We start from the raw sequence: 18,851 nt of genomic DNA on the forward strand, positions 1-18,851 counted from the left end.
AGACAACTTTTATGCTAGTGACACTGGCAGAAAAAAAATTAGGTTTCTTAGTTCTTAGTCTATAGAATTTTTCTTTGCTCAGTTTCAGTAAGAGGCCTTTTTCTGTAGTGTCTTTTTAGTGTTCCTATTACTTAGGGAATCACAGTGTGAGGCTAATGCTTCATATATGAAAGTTATTTGGTTTATAGCTAATATTGGAGCTACTTAAAGAATTTTTCGGAGAAACTAATCTACCATTCACTAATAGTCTTCTGCAAAGCACAGCCTTATAAAACCTGAAAGGAGCCTTTGAATAATGAAACTGCATATCCTGTATATATCATCTTTAAAAGTTTTTGGCTTCTTACAATGCATATGAAAAACCTTTTTTTCTTTTAGAGTAGTCTGTTGTTTTACTTTGCAAGAAGCCTAACCATTTAATCTATTTTTAAACATCCACAGAAAATGCAAACCTGGTTTCCATTTTCAATGCATGACCAACTAGATAGGACTCTATAATATTTATGTCTCTATATGGAGTAAAATGTTGATTGCATGTTTTTACTCATTCAGTGATAAATTATATTGTATGCATATCATATCTATACATATTCATTCTGTCTACATGTCAACAAATGTAAACTTTAACACTAATAAAACAAAATTGCATTAGGTCAGCTTTCTATATGACATATTTTTTCTTACTTTAATGGTATATCTTAACAGAAATTCTGTTTTTAAAATCATTTAGAACTTGCATTTGCTGTCAGTTTAGATCAAGGCAGTTGTATGTCAGTTAAAGGATGGGGCGGGTACGACCCAGAAAAAATGTTAACCCGCCTGTGTGAACTGCTAATTGAATGTCTTTTCTTCTAAGCATATTTAACATAGTCTGTATCTGTCTACACAAGTCATTCAAAGAAACTGCATTCGTGTGGAAGAAGACAGTGTCTTCAGTCATTACCTACACAATACACTAAAGACTGCTCAGTCACTAAAGGTTCCTTTGCTATGTCAAGTTGTAATATGTAAAGATAAAATTGTTTATTTATAGCTTGTACATAATCTTCCCTTACCAGTAATTCTACTGATAACTGAATGTCCCTAAATAAGGAAGAGTAGTTCAATGACCAGGTAAAAGGCAGATGCAGAGTGATTGTTTAAATGTTCCTCTTTGCACAAACAAGAGATTGCTGCTTCCCGATGATTAAGGACTAGCCTACCTGTCTGAGATTACCCAGTTTTTAAATTTCCTTTCTGTCTTTGATGTTCCTCCTTACAGCGCTCTCAGTCCGAGAACGTGTGTCTTTGAGTACATGGTAGGGAGAACGTTTTAATCTCATGTCATTTCTGCGCCCCCCCCCCCCCCCCAGAAAAGCCCAAAGCTGGCGTTGTAGGTCAGGATTAAATATAATAACAGTTCTAGCTATGCTACGAACCTTTTAGTGCCATGCAACTCTAGTCCTCTGTTGTATTTTGAAATTGTAGGTTCTCTGAGTAAGGCTGTCTCTCCTGTGGAAGGTAGGTCGCAAGCCTCCTTCAGTAGCTGTCCCTAGATCCTGAAGAGTTGGATTTTTTCCAGTAGGAGTTAATGTTTCATATTTTACTCTAATTAGTTATCTTACAAATGTCTCAAACCGGAGGAGGAAACGCGCTAATGGATTTTTCATTAAACATTTTGACCATAATGCTATGAACTTGAACTCAAAAGGTTATGCTCCAAGTCTGTTTTTAGAATCAAAATTTGAGAGTTCTTTTTTCCAAGACCCTTAGCATCTCTGACTTCCACTGGATTTCAAGTATCCATTGAACATAAATAACATTGCATGCATTGGGCTTCAAGATTGTACAAGTGTGCTTGCCTGTGCAGATTTTACTGCAGGACCTTATGTAGAGACATATTTAGAGTTAGGTCTTCAAATGCTACTGTTGTTTTTTTTCATCTGGCTGGAAACAGCGTAGAGTTGTGTACATAGACACAGGGCAGCTTGAGCGGCTGTGTTAAAATAACATTTGCTTTACTATAACTAACAAATGGAAAATAGTGTGTAGATTAAAACATTTTACTGCTGTTTCAGGAAGCCATTTATTTTTCAGGCATCTACTGTTCTCTTCTACGGTTTTGCCTGTGTTGGAATGATAATAGCTTTTTTCCTGTTGATTCAAACATGTCCTTGGACGTACTACGTATACTGTCTCTTGCCAGTACCAGTATGGTATGCAGTTGTGAGAGAGTAAGTAAAGAATACATTTCACAAATAATGTTTTATAAAAACAGGTCTGTGCTTCCTTTTTGTTGATAATTAAATTTTTCCCATAAGTTTGGGAGAAAAAGTGAGATATAATTTTATTAAACTTTCTGAAATGCTTCCTGAGACATTCCAGAGGACTGTGGTTTATATTTCACTTGACATATAGTTTCCAAACTGATACAACTGCCAATTCTAGAAGATATCTCTTCTATTAGCAAAAGTAAATCAATGTCTTTCCAAGATGAACTGTTTTTAGTACTCTTGTAACTGTAGCAAAGGGGTGCTAAAATCCTGGGCAAATACCTGTAGCAGCTGTTGTAAAATGGGACAGGCTGTTCCTTTTCCTCAGTAATTTTGAAATAGTCTGATCCTGCAAAGTGTCAAGTATGCTGAACTCCAGCTGCTTTTGGAGAACATGTGCTGGTCATGTTGAGGATTGTGCTCTGATATTGAAACAAACTTGTCTTGTTTGGGTCTCCTTTTACTCCAAATCCAAAAATACTTGTTAACTTCTGATTTCTGTTACTTACCTAATCTACTGGCAATTCTGTAGATACCATCTTGGTATTATTCAGAGAAAATGAGACCAACTGCAGTTAGATAATGAGCTGCCCCATAAAACACTGGAAAAGCTAACTGGGGATTTTTTTCTCTCTAAAGCTTCTGAATGTGTTTCATCAGTTATGACAGATGTTAAGCACAGCATAACCAAAAATGTTCATAAACTCAGAGTCTATTTGGATAAAGAATAATCTGAAGCTTGTCCAAATACTGGTGAAGATGTGCCAGAAATGGGAGGGAAAAAGCTGGAGGGTTTTATTGTAGATTTTATATCAAGTAAAACCGGGCAGAAGGAGCTTAGGCCATCACCCACTCTGTTTCTAAACAGCTAGCAGGATCAGCAATACCTGAAACATTTCTTGTGCTCTGACCCCCTCCTCACCCTTCAAAGGCAAAATCCTATGTTATTTCTGTTTTTTAAAAATAATTATTATCTTGTTCCATCATTTTGAACAGACTCCCAGTTATTCAAGACCTTGCCACGAATCTCTTGTCACTTCATCTCGGTCAGTCTATAGGATTTCTCTTGGTTTGTACACTGGGAATTGAAATACTAGTAAGTATTTTATTCATATGTATCAACAGGGTATCTCATTGCTAGCATTCTACCTCTTTGAGAAATTGTAAGTTTTATTAATGTGCTTATTTTTCAGTCTTCTGTTGGATTTTAATTTTTTTTTATTAGGTCTTCAGCTTTTTCTACCGCTCTACACTTACTGTTGGTCTTCTCGTCTTTGCTGGCTGGCCAGTAATCACACAGCTGTGTGTTCAAGCAAAGGTACTGTATTGCTTTGCTTAAAAAGAACATTTTAAGTGGCTAACAGCTAATTGCATCTTAGGATGTTGGGACTGGTCTCTTTGGAATGCTGCTTTAGATTCTTGTTCAGTTATGCTCCTATTCTGATCTCTGTCATAAGCAGCATGTAGCAAGGCAGGGGAGTTTAATATGATCTGGATAGATACACAGGATAAGTAGTAAGACTGCTTAAGAATTTTGGGGTAGCTATGAGTTAGCTATCAGTTTTCTGTTGTTAATGATAACTAAAAAATGCTTGACTGAAAATCATATGAAATGCACATCAGTTAGCAAATTGTCACAGTGACAAAAGTGTTGACATGCATGATTGGTGAAAGTGATACCATTTAAGGAATATGATCATTTCTTGAAAAAAAAATTGAAGATAACTGGAAAACTCTTGTTAATTCCATTATTGTCTGCAATCAGCTGGCACATACTGTTCCTCAGAGGCGGCTTTCTGTAGTGTTTTTCCCAGGAAAAAACTCCACTTTTGTAGATATGAGTGTGAAGTGGCACAACCTTTAATGTAAGAGACATTTTTTTCCATTAGTTTATTCAAACATCTCTTATTTCACAGGATACCTAAAACCTAAAGTTCTAGAGTAACTTTAATATTTTAATTAAAAAAAATTGGAGTCAAATTGCTAAGTCTTGCTCTGCAAGAACTGTCAAGATGGAGGCTTGTATTTGTTTATTTACAATTTTTTTTATTGTATTTGAGTAATAAAGTAACTTGTCTTAAAGCTGGGTATACACAGAAGATGTTTTGTTGCACTGAAAAATTCCTTTCAGGAATTTGAATCTGACTTGAGCTTGAAAACTTTTAAGTCATGTAGCTCTTGATGTCTTTATTTAAAGTAAAATACCTGGGATGGTTATTTTTTCTTCCTAGCAAAGAATTTAGAGAACTACTTAGATGATTATGGTTGTTAAATCAAATGGCATTCAGATTCAAAGACTGGAAAATGTTACCATATTGCTAGAGAATAGGTGATTAGTTAGCTGCTGCAAACTTCTGATGAGATTAATTTTACTCCTTTCTTCCATAAGGTTACTCATCAGCTTTATGGTGACTGCAATGTGTGTGAAGGCCACACTTTGAGAAAGTGCTTTAAAGTATAAGCTTAGCTTTAATTCTCATTGTCTTTGATAGGATTTTGACAGCTGTGTAAATGAGACTCTTTCTGTATTAAATTGAAGTGCTGTAATACCAATGACCCTGTGCCCTTTTTTCAGTTAATTTTAGTCTTGATAGATGCAGGGGGGGGTTGCCTGTGGGAGATGCTAGTAGCTGTTAGTAGTTCGCTGAAGTATACTTTTTTCTGATTAGACAATTGTCTGTCCCCATGACCTCCAAAAAATCCCATTTGTTTTTCTTCTTTTAGACAAAAGCATTGATCTGGACTCTTCTGTGTGTGCTCCTGGCAATATTTCCTTTAATGCCTGTTGTAGGAAGAGAACCAAACATTCCTATGGTGTAAGAAACACATCTTGTTCTTTAAACTTTTTATTTCCCTCTTTGATATTCAAAATTTAGGCTGCCTTTTGACATATGTGAGGAATTGTATTATTGAAAGCTGGCTGAGACAGGTATTGAAATTCAGAATTTAAATAACGTGATTATAGAGACCTCAGTTATTCACTAATGTGAATGAGAATAGACTTTTAATTCTTTCGCCACATCCATTTGCTCTTTGCGTTCTTCAGTAATTTCTTGTCAAGGGAAACATTTCTTGCAATACAAAAATTTGCAAATTTTACATGAAAATGAAGGTCATCATTAAAGGAGGAGCTTCTCTGGGGTGCACACATGGTAAATAGCACTGACATGTGAATAAGAACATTTATTCAAAAGCAATTTACTTTTTCTGAATTCCTCCATCTAATTTTGAATAATCTGTCTTCAAATAGTACCCTGTACCTAATGAGATATTCAGGGAAATAGAACAAATAGTATAGGCAGAGCTCTCTTCTTCCTTGGTATCTCCTTTGTCTCTTCTTTTTCCACTTCTGCTTCTCTGTTCTGCATTTTCCTTTCTGGTGTTGCTTGTCTCATTTTCTATAGTTGTTGATTTGCATCTTTTTTCTAGTGCATCTTTGTCATCTGTCCCTCTCCTCTTGTGAGCTACACTTTCATCATACAAGCATTCTCTCCTATCTGGATGCAATCCAGGTGGTTGGCCTGAAAGCGTTAGGCTTGTGGTATCGTTGTAGTTGCTGCAGAGAGAGACTTGAATTGACCTTGACTGCAACGGCTCCTTCTGCTGTCTGGCAGAAGATACTGTGCCCCATCAGACCCAGGGCCTGATCCTCAGTAATATATGGGATTTGAGCAGTAATATATGATTGCAGATAGAATTATGAGCCCAGATATTTCCAAAATTATTGACATTCTGCCTCAGTATTTTTCACTGTGATTTAAATCTATCTATTGAAAACCCTTCTTAGTCTTGATGGTTGGGCACGTTAGAAATATTCAGGACTGATTTGCTTTGGCTGTATTACAATCTCTCAGCTGTATATACACGTGTATGTATTCTACTGGGCCAAACTGAGGGGTTTTTATTCTTCAGAACATTTGAGCACAGCTTAGAAATCAAAATGGAACTAAATTACCTTCAGATCTTCCTCCCTGATGCTTCTTTACATTCACCTTACCAAGGCTCTACTTCTTCCTATTTATTCTTGTAATAAAATGTTGTACCTCTGAAACAGTTTGCGCCTCTCTGAATCTTGTCAAGGGAGTTTTGAAGCTGAAAAAGCTTGAAGCAACAATTAAAAATATATGTGCAAGTAATACTTCAGGATATTGAAGATAAGGAGATGCTGGGAGAGAAGATACAGGAGGCAGAAATTAGAGTGCCAGTGAGAAATAGGTGCATTTATTAAATCTGTTCTTGAGCAGTGGCACTGTATGTCAGGTCAGGGCTTCTTCAGTACATAAACAAAACTTACATGGTATGAACAGGGAGCTCCTGACTCAACTCAGTCCTAAAAAGGAAACATACAGGAGTTGAAAGCAGGGTCAGATGACCCAGGAGGAACATGGAGATGCTGTCTGAATATGCAGGATAGGTTAGGAAAGCCAAAACTCTCCTGGAGTTGAATCTGGTGTGGGATGCAAAATACTACAAGACAGTGTACAGCAGCAAAAGGAAGACTAGGGAAAATATGGCCCTGCTGCTGACTGGGATGGGGACCTGGTGATAAAGGACATGGAAATAGGAAAGGCTGGGGCCTTCTTTTGCCTCCATCTTTACTGGTAAGACTGGCCATCACAAACCCCAGCCTTCAAACTGCTGAGACCTGTGGGGAGGTCTGGAGCAAGGAAGACATAACCTTAGTGGAAGAGGATCAGGTTAGGGAACACTTAAACAAATTGGACATGCATTAGTCTGTGGACCCTGATAGGACACACCCAAGAGAGCTCCGGGAGCTGGCCAATGTCACTGTGATAATCTTTGAAGAGTTGTGGCAATGTCTGGTGGGAGAGGTTCCTGAGGACTGGAAGAAAGCAGATGTTGTCACTGCTATCTTCAGGAAGGGCAAGACAGAGGATCCAGACAACTACAGGCCAGTCAGCCTCACCTCAATCCCTGAAAAGGTACTTGAGCAACTAATCCTGGAAGCAAACCATTTATAAACATATGAAGGACAAGGAGATTGGCAGTAGTCAGCATGAATTTATGAAGGGGAGATTATGTTTGACCAAGCTGGTAGCCTTCTAAGATGAGAAGACTGGCTTGGTGAGCCAGGGGAGAGCAGTGAATGTTTTATTTTGACTTCAGCAAGGATTTTGGCACTGTCTCTCATAATATCCTCATATAGAAACTGATGAGGTACAGGCTAGATCAGTGGACAGTGAAGTGGACTGGAAACAGGATTAACTGTCAAATTCAAAGGATTGTAATCCGGGGCACAAAGTCCAGCTGGAGGCCAGTAACTAGTGTACAGCAGGGTTTGGTACTGGGGCCAATACTGTTTTAACATCTTCATTACTGACCTAGATGATGGGATAGAATGCACCCTCAAGTTTGTAGGTGATATAAAACTGGGAGAAGTGGTTGATGCATGTCATGGTTTAAGCCCAGCCAGTAACTAAGGACCGTGCAGCCACTCAGTCATTCCCCCACCACCCAGTGGGATGGGGGAGAAAATCGGGGAAAAAAAACCAAAGTTAAAACTCGTGGGTTGAGATAAGAACAGTTTAATAGAACAGAAAGGAAGAAACTAATAATGATAATAACAACAATAATAAAATGACAATAATAATAAAAGGATTGGAATATACAAAACAAGTGATGCACAGTGGAATTGCTCACCACCCGCTGGCCAATGCCCAGTTAGTTCCTGAGCTCCCCCCCAAGGCCAACGTCCCCCAGTTTATATACTGGGCACGACATCACATGGTCTGGAATACCCCTTTGGCCAATTTGGGTCAGCTGTCCTGGCTGTGTCCCCTCCCAACCCCTGTGCCCTTCCAGCCTTCTTGCTGGCTGGGCATGAGAAGCTGAAAAAATCCTTGACTTAGCTGTTGCTAAGTAGTGTTTATACTGAAAACATCAGTGTGTTATTGACATTCTGCTCATACTGAACCCAAAACATAGCACTGTACCAACTACTAGAAAGAAAATTAACTCTATCCCAGCCAAAACCAAGGACAATGCAGCAGATAGACGTGCTGCCCTTCAAAGGGACCTCGGCAGGCTGGAGAAATGGGCAGACCAGAAACTCATGAAGTTCAAAAAAGGGAAGTGCAAAGTCCTGCACTTGAGCAGAAATACTTTCCATGCACCAGGACAGGCTGGGACCAACTGGTTTGACCATGAGCTAGCAATGTGCCACTTGTGGGAAAGGCCAGTGGTATCCTTGGCATCACCAGGATGATGAGGAGGAAGGTGATTATTCCTCTCTACTCAGCCCTGACAAGACACATCTGAAAGTGCTGTGTCCAGTTCTGGGCTCTCCGGAAAGAAAGATGTGGACATGCTGGACAAGGTCCAGAGAATGGCCATTAAGATGAGTAAGGGTTTAGAGCATGTGTCACACAAGAGTGAGAGCTGGGACTGCTTATCCTGGAGGAGAGATTGAGAGAGCTGGAACTGGTTATTCTGGAGAAGACTCAAGAGGATCTTATCAATGGATATAAATACCTGTCTGGGGGAGAAGAGTAAAGAAGACAGATTCTTCTTGGTGTCCAGTGAAGAGACAAGAAATGGGCAAAAAATTCAGATACAGGAAATTCCATTTAAACATATGAAAAAAGCTTTTTTACGCTGAGGGAGGTCAAGCACTGGAACAGGTTCCCCAGAGAGGTTGTGGAGTCTCCATCAGTGGAAGTATTCAACACCCTGCTAGACATGGCCCTGAGCAGCCTGCTGTAGTTGGCACTGCTTTGAGTAGGGAGTTCGACTAGACTGTTCTCCAGAGATACCTTCCAATCTCCATTCTGTGAGTGAGTAGCCTGCAACCATGTTCCTGTATTGGTTAGATCATTACTTGAAAATTGCTATTGAGATATGCCCATGAATATGAGGTATTTGTACAGTTTTGTATTTATGTCTGAGAAAACACAATGAGTGGAGCAGTCACAAATGGACATTTTTGTCAGTAGTCTTTCAGTGGAGATGCCGAGGGACAAGTGGAAGCGAGGACTGTATGGTTTGGCTACTTCCATATCAAGGTTGTAGCATGACAAATATATGCAAAAACTTCTGCTGCCTTTACAGTTCCTCTGCTTGCTTGATGACTGAAGGAAGACAATTGGAGGTGGTATCAGTATTGATCTTTTAGTGAATCATGTCTATTATTTTGGAACAGTGTCATAATTAGCAGATTTACTTAATAATGCCAAGCAGTATTTTTCCTGTGTCTATGTGATGTGACAATCTTCCCGTTAGTCTTGCTGTTGCATTTAAACAAAGCTATATATTTGTTAGTAATGGTGGTGTAATTACCCTGTTAAATGACAAACCTTGAAACCACTAAGTTTAGATCACCGGTCACTCTTACTATTTTGTTCAAAATATTATTTGGAGGTAATTGAAAGTACCTAAAAATGACAGATCAGACACATGGCCAAAATGGAGAGGGGTTTGTTTGGGTTTTTTTGCTGCTGGCATCAAAGGAGCGTAACTGTATTTGTGGATGGCAAGCTTGTATAAAAAAAAAACTCCAAACCCAAAACTCCCCCAAAACCCAAAAACACCCCCCCCAAACCAAAGAAACAACCAACCACTACCAAAAAAAAAAACCAACCAAAAAACCAAAACAAAAACGCAACCCCCTCAAAAAAACAACCAAAAAAACCCCCAAACCACACTCGATTCTGGATTGGACTTTGTTTTTCTAAAGTTGGATGTTTAAGTTTCCTTAATGTATTAAGTTTTGTTACTGTATTGAATTATTTCATCTTAGTGAAGAACACTTCTATGAAAATTTCCTGAGCCTTTTTATGATATTTCCTGGGATTTTATTGCTCTCTTGTTTGTTTTTACAGAATAGGAACCGGTTTGCTGACTCTCTTGATCTCTTGCTTCTCATTGGTATCTTTTTGTAAAAACGAAAATAAGTACAGAAATAACGAAGATCTGAAAGTACATTTTTGTCAGGTCAGTTGCTATTTTTCAGTAATTCTGAATGTTAGAGGGTTTTTACGTGCAAATTTTTATGTACTTTCTAAGAATGTGTTCCTACCAAGGGTTCAATTTTCAAGAAGAAGATTATTGTTCCTAAGACTTTTCCACTTGAATATTTCAAGGGGACCATGTGCTCATGGTAATATGCATTTTAAATATCATAATGCTGTGTTCCCAAAAAGCTTATCCTGTGCATATTTATGTGTATTGATACATAGATGTGCATACACATTTTGATGCTCTACTCAGAGTTTGACAGTTTGTCCTGCCTTCAGTCTGTGTATGTAACTTCCAGTGACCTTGCAGGAATTGCACATGCACACTAAGCACAGGCTTGCTGGTTCAGGGGCTTCTTTCCAGCTTCTGGCTGTTGAATAACAAAGTGAGACTGATAATGAGCTGGTTTTTTGTTGGTTAAATCTTCTTTCAGATGAAAGATGAGATTTTTTTTCTTTATAGCTTCATGAAATAGGTAGATCTTTTCATAATAGGTACTAATTCAGTTTTAGAGAGCCTTTAAGATTCTAACAATACCTTGTATGTCTGCTGTCCTCTTTTTTTTTTTTTTTTTTTAAACTTATTACAGGATAATGGTTTTATTTCAGGACCAGCTTTATTGGTTATGACTTACATGCTGGAGTTTCTTACTGAGCTAAGCAATGCATTCATTATATCACTGATTTAGGTATGGAGCTTAAATTGGTTAAAAGGAGGAGGGGAAAGAATAACGAATGCTTAAGATGCCTTTACCTGAGCGCGCACACATGCGTAATGTGCTGGTGGTTTCTCTTTTCCAGCTGAACTGTGGAAAAGAGGTATCAGTTCCTTTCCTAAGCATTTAGGACAGATAATTTCAGTATATACTCAGCAGTGGATTTCTCACTGGAATGCCTGAAAACAAATTGTACTGGATGGAGGAGTGAGAGGACAGCTGGGTGGGCATCTGGCATCTGGCTGACATCAACTTGCCATGTAACTCCTGCAGCATCTCATGTGGTGTAACTTCATGGAGAAGCTCACAAATGATGTTGATGATGAAATAGATCTGTAGTCAAAAAGTAATGCCAGACTATTCTTGAGCCAACTTTAGAGAATTGGGAAATTCGCTCACAGAGCCCTGGGATACTTAATTAGATTAAAATGTTCTGCCTCCTTGTTCAGGGAGTAACGTCTTTGTTTTTCTCCCAACCTTGGAGAATATCATAAAGCTCCTCAAATTGCTCCTTTATCAGAGAATATTTTACAGTAGTGACATCTAATTACTAGTCTCTGTTAGATTTTTATTTCAAAAGCTTACTTGGGAATGGAAAACATGGGATCCACCATTCACACTGAGGGTAAGGAAAGGATTGGGAGGGGAGATTATTCAGACTTATAGGGGGAAAAGAACATTACAGAGGCATTACCCATTTCTAAGTAATTAACTTGTTTTGAGGTTAGGTTGCATTTAGTTGCTTTGAAATGGACAGCAATATGAAAGAAAAATGTTTGCCAGAAGACTAGTATTTCTAGGCAATGAATTTCCCTTGTTCTCCTTTTACGTTTTCTTTTGAGTTGTTGTTGGGGACAGGGAAGGGGGTAATCTTCAAAAATGGTGGTTTGGAGCATTTTGAACTCCCAGGCAGTTTTAATGGTGCGATGAATCCTCTAGTCAGATGCAACAGACCTATTTTGCAATGACAGACTGTGATCACCTCACTGACATTCATATACATAACCACACATGATCAGGTTCCTGCTTTGCATCTGACAAGGGGTTTCTTATAAGTAGTTTTGGCAGCTCCCCCATATGTGGTTTTGGAGGCAGTCACTGAAGGTTATGCTTTCCTCTGATAACGTTGTTCCTTCCTAGACAGGAAACTAAGATTGATTGATGTTTCTTCATTTTGGGGAATGAGAAGACAGATTAATTTGCTACAGGTCTGTCTTCTTTGTGTGCCACTTTCCTCCAAGTATTGACTGAAGTGGAAGGGAAAATACCGCATCCCTTCCTCATACTCTTTATGGTTTGTCTTGGGGGTTCCCTTAGCCCCTCTGCTAACATCTTTTGTAGGTTCAGTTCTGACTAAAAGCCTTTAAATTACACAATGGAGAAGGAATAGCTGGTGTTTCTAGTGTTTTTCCTTTTAGCAAAAAGTCTACTGATCTGGCCAAACTTCTCTAATCAGAGTCCCCTGACTTTTTTTTTTTTTTTAAATCATTTTCCTCTTTGTTTTTGGTAGTGTCTGTGTGCAAGAGCCCTCTTTTAAGTCTTTTGTTTTGCCTCACCTCAAATTTTTGCATCTGCTCATTTGGGATGAGATGCATTTTCATATAAGAAATAAGGAAATATTTCCCAAAGGCTCAGGTAGTTCTTATTTGCCTGAGTTGTTCTTCACAAGTTATTTTGGAATTGCATCTGAATAAAGACACTTCCCTTTTCAGTTCTCTTCCTATTTCAGTCAGAGAAAGAGAGGGATTCATAGAATCATAGAATCATTTAGGTTGGAAAAGACCTGTAAGATCATTGAGTCCAACCATCAACCCAACACCACCATGCCCACTAAACTATGTCCTGAATTGCCATGTCTACGTGTTTTTTGAACACCTCCAGGGATGGTCACTCCACCACTTCCCTGGGCAGCCTGTTCCAATGCCTGACAACCCTTTCAGTAAAGAAATTTTTTTCTAATATCCAATCTAAACCTCCCCTGGTGCAACGTGAGGCCATTTCCGCTCAGCATAGCCTAGGCTTTTTGTTGTGCTTATGATGAATTTTTTTTCTTTTCTGAAGACAACTTTCTTCTTTCTTGTCCAAGTGAGCTTCCTTTTCCATCTGGGAATTAGCCTGTACTGAAGATATCATGCCTGGTAAGGAACAAAGCTTGTACCATTACATTAATTGCTCTTCTTTTGGTCAAAAAGAAACCTGAGTTGGCAGAGACCATCAGAGTAGGCAAAAAAACGGCCAGTTTGTGTGTAGACCTCCACAGAAAAGGTAATTCCCTCCTATCCAGTCCTGAACTATGTATTTTTGTGTTGGTTTCTCCGTGGATGGGACAGAGTGTACACCTTAGCAAATGAGTGTGAACTACATACCTGTATGGATCTGAGAGGCCATTTACAGACTGCTCATTTATTGGTGGTACACTGTTTTTTGTAGCTACACACCATAGATTTCCAACATGGGTATTAGCCTTAAAGAAACAAAAAAGTCCTAGACAGCCAAATAGCATGATCAAAAGATTTTTCAGCAAAAATGTATAAATAAAGACATTTTAAAAAGTAAAAATGCAAGCTTGAGTAGCTTCATATGGTTACATTTGTGTTACAAAAACTTCAGTTATGTTTAAACCTAATTTTGAAGTTTTGATACATGTCACTGTTTGCTTGAAGCAGAAGATAATAATTACACCCTCACAGTTTTTGAAAATTGCCAAGAGTTTCTCAAGTTTTCTCTTGATATCATTAAAACAGGAATAACATTTTTCTTGCTGAATTTTGATTGCTTTGGAAAGGAGAGAATCGTCTTTTGGTTAATGCTACTTTTGTCTTCTACCAAGGTGGGTGTCAGTCTCTTTTCCCAAGTAGCAAGTGATAGGACAAGAGGAAACTGCCTCAAGTTGCACCAGGGAGGGTTTAGATTGGATATTAGGAAATACTTCTTCACTGAAAGGGTTACCAAGCATTGGAACAGGCTGCCCAGGTAAGTGGTTGAGTCACCATCCCTGGAGGTATTTAAAAGACATGTAGATGTGGCACCTAGGGACATGGTTTAGTGGTGGACTTGGCAGTGTTAGGTTTACAGTTGGACTCGATGATGTTAAAGATCTTTTCCAACCTAAATTATTCTATGATTCTATGATCTTTGAGAAGTTATTAAGGCTTCAGAAATGGTGAAAACAGGAGTTATTTGTAATCCATCAGCTAGACTGCTGCAGTGCTTACTGTACAACTTAATTTTTTTTGCTGGAGAGAACACCAGTTTCTCTTTGCCAGCAGTTTCATAGGTGAAGTCCAGTTTTTGCTGCACTACCAAAAACACTGCTGTTTTCATTGTTTGATAATGTTGGGCCAAGTTATTATTTCCAGGAGGCTTGAACTTCATGTGGGTCCAAGATGGTTGTTTTTTTAGTTTTCTCCTCTAAATTAGGAGGAGAAATAAACAGTAGTAATCTATGTCATATCGGTGGAATTAGGGGACAGGAGGAGTGTTTTCAACCAGCCTTCTAAAGTGTCCAGCTGATGGTGCTGGTTCTCCTAACACTTTCTCTATGGGTTATCATGTTAAATGCTTCAGAGAGCTCCCAGCCAAAGCTGCTGGTGGAGAGGTGTTGGGACTGCAGATGTCACCCCTGATTTCTTTCTAGCTGTGATCTGTGGATGAGTGTTTCTCAGAGGCCAGCTCTTAATCCTTTCAAGAATAATCTCTGAACTTCAAAGAAGGTTGTGAAGGTGGAAAGAAGACAGATTCTTAGCTGGAGACCTCAGTTTGCATCTTCAAGTTGCTTCTGCTCTGTTCCACAGTCCTGGAGTTGTTGGTGAAAGCTGAGAGCAGTTTAAACATTACTTAAACTGTGAACACCGGAGTCTCAAAAGCAGATGCTGAGCCCTTCCCTGGATGCTGGCATAGATCTAGCAGCAGTAAGTTGGGTTTACTAACGTGCCCAGGTCATCACAAGTCTTCCACGGCACAAGATACATTACAGGAGATGACACAAAGTGAGTGCAAGTGACTTCACCAGTGGCTAGGGGATAGCAGACGGATTACCAGAGCTCATGACACTAAAAGAAGTTGAAAAAATATATCAAAGGGGAGAGATCTGGCCTGAATACCACAAAAGCATCCCAAATAAACATCAGAGGTCTAAAGGGGCCAATTCCCTGAGCTTTTGGAGGCTCAATGCTTTGGCCTAGCTTATTGATGTCACACAGAAGTACAAGTTACATGTTCTTGTGGCCTGAAATTAAATAGAAGCAGCAGATACTGAGCACCTGTGAAACAGGGCCAAAAAAGGATGCTGACTGCTAAGTGTATCCTCTGGGCAGGTACCAGTAGGTATCACTGCGTGTGGCAGGGGAATGGCAGCTATTCATATGGTAAAAAGTGATGGATGTGAACACTATGTAGTTGTTTTGCACTAAAAAAAAGCCACAACAGCAATTATACCTTGTAATGCAGTTTTAAAGCACATGTTTGCAAAGTACCATGCATGCTTGATTTGCCTTTTAGTGGAACTGCAGAGTTCTGAATAAATAGCAGCAATTGAAAACTGGGCTCAAGCATTTTCTTGGATAATTGTCATCTTTCAAAAATAACTGACTGATGGGGATTTTCCTAATAATTTCCTGATAATTTTCCTAAGTTTTTTTGCATCTACTTGATGACTGAATGGTGTCTCTTGAATTAGTCAAGAAAAAGAAACCCTCTTCAGCTTCACTGCTTCTCCAAGGCAGAGGGCTCTGCTTGAGATGGTTCAGACAATTTCATTTGAACAGTCTGCTAAGATTGCAGCTTCTTTCCATCTCTTAAAATCCACCTCCAATCTGCTCTGCTGCTGCTGTCTCTTCTTACAGGAGCTGTGCTGCCCATGCAAAACTCTTGCTTTAACTAGCCTTCCCCTGCACCTGATCCTGCAGCAAAGCCAAAGGTTGTGCTAGTTCTTTGTGGTTGCTGTTTGAGGACAAGCGCTCCTTGAAAAACTGGGGGCGTATGTTTTCTGTGGTTTACATGAGTGTTTAAGTAACCAGTCTTGACAGAAAGCTTATCATGTCAAATCAGTGATCCAGGGGACTTGTTTAAACTATTTTAAAATAGCACAAATAGATAATAATAAGAAAAAAAAAAAGTTGTTTTAAAAAGCATAAATTGTAAAAAGCTAGAAATACTTGACACTACATATCAGACTTCCTGTTGTTACATTGATTCAGATGATGTGTTTATGCAACTCTAAAGCATATTTACATATTTAGTATGGGATGGCAGAGATACATACATTAATTATGTGTTTTATTATCTGATTTCTTCTTTCTAGATGTTGAGTATTGCACTTTCAACATATGTTGTGAGCAGTACCCATGAGAGTCTTAAGAACAAACAGGGATTGCCTGTATTGAATCAAATTATTAGCTGGATGACTCTAGGTAAGAACATCTTCCCTCTCAAACTTGTATGCAGATAGTTTGTGGGGTTTGAGGTTGGGTGGAGGGCGGTGACACTTTTTTACATCTTACTTTTGTGCATATTCCTTTATTTGACTCCTAATAGTTCTTCCATGTGTTCGCTATTCTTTCCTAAGTGAGGTTTTTTGAGGAATGTTAGTCTTCTAAAATATTACTCATTTGTACATTTGTAATACAATGCAAACAACTTTGATTTACAAGTAGTTTTATCTTTTGTTTTGAATATTCTGAATATCTTGAAGACCTCTTTTAGGGATATGATGGTATAAATTCCCTTTTTGTTTCACTCAGAGCCATATAAGGGTGATCTGAGATATTCTGCAAGCAATCCAGTTAAGCATAGGAAAGTGAGGAAAGGTTGTTGCTGAATTTCAATAGAAACTTGAAGTTGCAGCTGGTGATGGAGACCCTTGGGGTATGGAAGTGCTTTTCAGAGCTGCCTTGCAAAATATGTGTGAACTAATGATGCTAATGTATGTTTGATATCTGTTAGAACCTAATTATTAAAGAAAAAAATTATTTACAAGTCCATGGATTTTTCACCACTCTAAAATTAAAATGCCAGTGCCAGCAATAGATGCCCAGAGCCTGGAGAGGGATCACAGGTCAGCAGGAGAGCACCTGAAGAGCAGCACAAAGGAATTCCAGCCACTCCAGCCAGTAAGTCAGCTTCATCAGAAGGCCCAACTTAAATGCCTCTAGCATGGGGAATAAACAAGAAGAGTTAGAGACATGCGCATGCCTGCAGGGCTGTGATCTTACTGGCATCAAGGAGATGAGGAGGGGGTGTCTCCGTCTGTCAAAGACCAGCTGGAGTGCATGGAGCTCCGCCTGGGGATGGATGAGGAACCAACCGAGAGCTTATGGGTCAGGATTAAGGGGAGAGGAGGGACAGGTGACATTATAGTGGGGGTCTGCTACAGGCCACCTGACCAGGAAGACCAAGCGGATGAGGCCCTCTATAGACAGATAGAAGCAGCCTCACATTCATAAGCCCTGGTCCTCCTGGGGGACTTGAACCACCCCAATATCTGTTGGAGGGACAACACAGCAGGGTATAAGCAATGCAGGAGGTTCCTGGAATGCGTTATGACAACTTCCTTCTCCAAGTGATGGAGAAGCCAATGAGGAGAGGTGCTATGCTGGACCTTCTTCTCACCAACAGGGAGGCACTGGTGAGGAATGTGAAGTTCAAGGGCAGCCTTGGCTGCAGTGACCGTGAAATGGTGGGGTTCAAGCTCACCCCTTAGGGCAGTGAAAGAGTGCACAACAAGCTTGCTACCCTGGACTTCAGGAGAGCAGACTTTAGGGCCTCTTCAGGGATCTGCTTGGTAGAATACCATAGGATAAAGCCCTGGAGGGAAGAGGGGCCCAAGAAAGCTGGTTAATATTCAAGGATCACCTCCTCCAGGCTCAGGAGCCATGCATCCCAACAAAGAGGAGGTCAAGCAAAAAGGGCAGGATGCCTGCATGTATGAACAAGGAGCTCCTGGACAAACTCAAACACAAAAAGGAAGCCTGCAGAGGGTGGAAGCAAGGACAGGTAGCTTGGAAGGAATACAGAGAAATTGTCTGAGCAGCCAGGGATCAGGTTAGGAAAGCTAAAGGCCTGATAGAATTAAATCTGGCCAGGGATGTCAAGGGCAGCAAGAAAAGCTTCTGTAGGTACATCGGTGATAAAAGGAAGACTAGGGAAAATGTGGGCCCTCTCTGGAAGGAAACAGGAGACCTGGTTACCCAGGATATGGAGAAGGCTGAGGTACTCAATGACTTTTTTGCCTCAGTCTTCACTGGCAAGTGCTCTAGCCACACCACCCAAGTCACAGAAAGCAAAGGCAGGGACTGGGAGAATGAAGAACCGCCCACAGTAGGAAGAGATGAGGTTCAAGACCGTCTAAGGAACCTGAAGGTGCACAAGTCCATGGGACCGGATGAGATGTATCTGCAGGTCCTCAGGGAACTGGCAGATGAAGTTGCTAAGCCACTCATCATCATATTTGAGAAGTTGTGGCAGTCCAGGGAAGTTCCCACTGACTGCAAAAGTGGAAACATAACCCCCATTTTTAAAAAGGGAAAAAAGGAAGACCCAGGGAACTACAAGCCAGTTAGTCTCACCTCTGTGCCCGGCAAGATCATGGAGCAGATCCTCCTGGAAACTATGCGAAGGCATATGAAAAATGAGCAGGTAATTGGTGACAACCAACATGGCTTCATTAAGGGCAAATCATGCCTGACAAATTTGGTGGCTTTTTATGACAGGGTTACAGCATTGGTGGATAAGGGAAGAGCAACTGATGTTATCTGCCTGGACTTGTGCAAAGCATTTGACGCTGTGCCACGTGACATCCTTGTCTCTAAATTGGAGAGACATGGATTTGATGGATGGACCACTCAGTGAATAAGGAATTGGCTGGATGGTCGCACTTGTAGTTGCAGGCAACGGCTTGATGTCCAAGTGGA

General features: G+C 39.9%; 1 protein-coding gene across 1 annotated transcript in view; it reads left to right on the forward strand.

Annotated features, from left to right (window-relative positions):
- Nucleotides 1–18,851, forward strand: part of PIGN (phosphatidylinositol glycan anchor biosynthesis class N) — a 112,534-nt gene that overhangs the window by 67,760 nt on the left and 25,923 nt on the right. Inside the window, exons 15-20 of the mRNA XM_052780809.1 lie at nucleotides 2,077–2,213; nucleotides 3,249–3,348; nucleotides 3,478–3,570; nucleotides 4,977–5,068; nucleotides 10,091–10,202; nucleotides 16,244–16,352. Of these exons, the coding sequence (XP_052636769.1) occupies nucleotides 2,077–2,213; nucleotides 3,249–3,348; nucleotides 3,478–3,570; nucleotides 4,977–5,068; nucleotides 10,091–10,202; nucleotides 16,244–16,352 (643 nt within the window). The remainder of the gene's footprint in view (nucleotides 1–2,076; nucleotides 2,214–3,248; nucleotides 3,349–3,477; nucleotides 3,571–4,976; nucleotides 5,069–10,090; nucleotides 10,203–16,243; nucleotides 16,353–18,851) is intronic.

Source organism: Harpia harpyja, chromosome 1 (genome assembly GCF_026419915.1).
Source record: "Harpia harpyja isolate bHarHar1 chromosome 1, bHarHar1 primary haplotype, whole genome shotgun sequence".
Classification (NCBI taxonomy): domain Eukaryota; kingdom Metazoa; phylum Chordata; class Aves; order Accipitriformes; family Accipitridae; genus Harpia; species Harpia harpyja.